Source organism: Heterocephalus glaber, unplaced genomic scaffold, assembly GCF_053883595.1.
Source record: "Heterocephalus glaber isolate CG9 unplaced genomic scaffold, H.glaber_assembly_v1.0 deba00001428, whole genome shotgun sequence".
NCBI lineage: Eukaryota > Metazoa > Chordata > Mammalia > Rodentia > Bathyergidae > Heterocephalus > Heterocephalus glaber.
In genome coordinates, this window is record NW_028258293.1 from 25,122,669 (window position 1) to 25,125,508 (window position 2,840).

Here is a 2,840-nt window from a genome sequence, read left to right on the forward strand (position 1 = left end):
AGATAGAAAATTAACCTAGAAAAAGTTCTATTATTGGATTACACAAAATATTTAAAATAGAGAAAAGTTGTGCCATATCAAATACTCCAGATACAAATAATGGGTTAATTGAGAAATAAAATTTTGAGAACTAGGTAGGGGGTATTGTTCATGTACTCTGATTTCATAAGCCAAATTCTACCAACACAGGTTGTATTGAAATTTTTATTTCTCAGAAATCTTCTTGTTTGGAAAGAAAAGACCCACCACTCTGTCACGAATCTGCTTGGTCTTGACCCCATACACTAGGGGATTGACCGTGGGGGGCACCAGAAGATAAATACTTGCAAAGATTATATGGACACTCGGAGGCACTTTCTTGCCAATGCGGTGAGTTAGGAAGCTAAATAGCGCAGGGGTATAAGAGACAAGAATAGTGCAAACATGGGAAGCACAGGTGCCCAATGCTTTAGAGCGGGCATTCTGGGAAGACAGACAGAAAACGGCCTGGAGGATTTTGATATAAGATGTCGATATGAGTCCTAGGTCCACTATCATCACAGAAAGGGCTACTGAGATTCCATACACTCTGTTAATGGAGGTGTCGGCACTGGCCAACTTCACCACAGCCATGTGCTCACAATAGGCATGATTGATTATATATTTTGTATAGTATGGCAAGCTCTTAATGAGAAAAGGACCGGGCAAAACCATAACTATAGCTCGGCTGATACTAACTAGACCCATTTTGATGACCATTGATGTTGTCAGGATAGTTGTGTAATGCATTGGAATGCAGATAGCTACATAGCGATCAAAGGCCATGGCTACTAGGAGGGCTGACTCAATAATGCAAAGTGTGTGGATGAAATACATTTGTACCAGGCAAACATCAAAGTCAATCCAGTGTGCATCAAACCAGAAAATGGCAAGCATCTTGGGGGCTGTGGAACAGGCCAGAGCCATGTCATTAGCTGCCAGCATGGAGAGGAAGAAATACATAGGCTGATGGAGGCTTGGCTCTACCTTGATGGTAACAATGATTATACTGTTCCCTAACAAGGTCACAATAAAGAGGAAGCAGACAGGAATGCCAATCCAGCAGTGAAATTTTTGCAAGCCAGGAATGCCAACGAGGAATAGAGATGAAATGTGATATGTAGCATTGTCTTCCATGTCAAAACTCAAAAAGCTGCATATTTAGTGGAAAGTAGGCCAATCCTTTATTGGTAGAAACTCAGATTATTAAGCATTTCTCCATTCCCCTAAATGAGAGGAATCCTAACTCACTGTGTAACGATCTTCATAGGGGTTAACTGTTGTTTTAAACCCTTGTAAATCTTCAGTCAAACCATTTTACCATTCAGCCTCCCAGGATCTTCACCTATAAATTGAAAAGAAATACATTAGTTTATTAGAGATTTCTCTCAAATTTAAATTCAATTCCACTGGAAAACTTGTATTCCCCATTAGAGAGCACAGCTAGTAAAATAACCTTATCTTTGTTTTCAAAGTCACTGACACACGATTCAGGGAAATGAAGATAAAACATGGAGATTCAAGCATAAATATACAAACACACAAATATTAATAGATTTTTCAGCTTGCAATTATCCTTAATAATTCTGTTGTCTCTATGTGGAATAATTAATTGGGAATTCACAGTAAAATCTCCTAATGCTAAAATGCATCGAAAATTCATGGACAATAAGTGTTTTGTCTTCATTATATCGTAAGTAGATATACTAATAAAAGACTAAATCATAAGAAATAAATATCTTACTTGGCTTTATAGTCCATTCTAGAATTGAGCATCTCTTCATTCCATGAAGTAGAAGAAGTGTTCTATGAAAAATAGTGACTGATTTTATTTTCTGCTTAAGAAAGCAGAAAAAATAGAAGAAAAATAGATTGGTCATTTCAGTTAGTTTCCTTGTCATATAAGGAAAGAGAGAGAGAGAAATAGAACAAAAAATAGTTAATATCTAGTTACTACAGATGGACATTGTTACTCAGGCTTAAAGCAGAGAGAACTTTATGATCACGCTTATTAAAACTGGGCTGTTTGCAAACTATGGCTGTTATTTCTCTCTGATGATTTCTTGGAAGGTCAGATAAGAACTTCAGTGTCAATTTACTGCCATGGAACTTCAGCTTGGGTGAATCTGCTCTAGGTTTTATTCTGGCTTCTTGGGGCTCAATGTAGAAGTCTAGTCCAAAAAAATATGAGCCCACAATTTTTACTTTATAGGATTAAGTCCTTAAAAAAATCCAAAGGAGGCAAGATTACACAACCATATAAAAAGAAGTAGTGAACGATTTTATTTCCTTACCTATCAAATGATTTAAAACGTTGCCCATAAGCACATTACTTTCTGATAAGTCCAGTTGGTTTTCTGTAAAGCGTGACTGTGTATCTACTTGATCCCTGCCCCAGGCTCTGGCAGCTACCTTGCTATAACAGGAAAAAATTAAAGCAAGCACTGTTCAGACTGTTTTCAGCAGCAAGAATACTTCTTCACACTCTTGAGCAGACCACATGTTTTAAGTTTTATACTGATGCTCTATTCTTCTTCTTAGAATACAGTTACCAACTAGCATCAGAATTGTGGAATATTTGTTCCACTCTTTATAATATGCTTTTTATTTATAATTTCTCCTGATATCTCAATTTCTGGCCATTATCCCAACTAATAGGAAAGCTTATTTCATTAATAATTATTCCTAATGGCAATACAGCCTTGTTTTCATGTCCAAATAATTCCTGTAAAAGAACAAAATTTATAATTGTGGTTTCTACTTTCTGTTCTTAAATGTATGCTGCTCTGGGCCTCTCTGAGTGAATTTTTGTGCTACTTCCT

The 2,840-nt window shown here is 36.6% G+C and overlaps 1 protein-coding gene across 1 annotated transcript; it reads right to left on the reverse strand.

Moving 5' to 3' along the window:
• Positions 1 to 204: 204 nt before the first annotated feature.
• Positions 205 to 1,155, reverse strand: LOC101717504 (olfactory receptor 52P1-like). Its single transcript, XM_004863353.1, has one exon. The coding sequence runs from the start codon at positions 1,153 to 1,155 to the stop codon at positions 205 to 207; it is 951 nt and encodes a 316-aa protein (XP_004863410.1).
• Between the last annotated feature and the right edge of the window lie 1,685 nt (positions 1,156 to 2,840).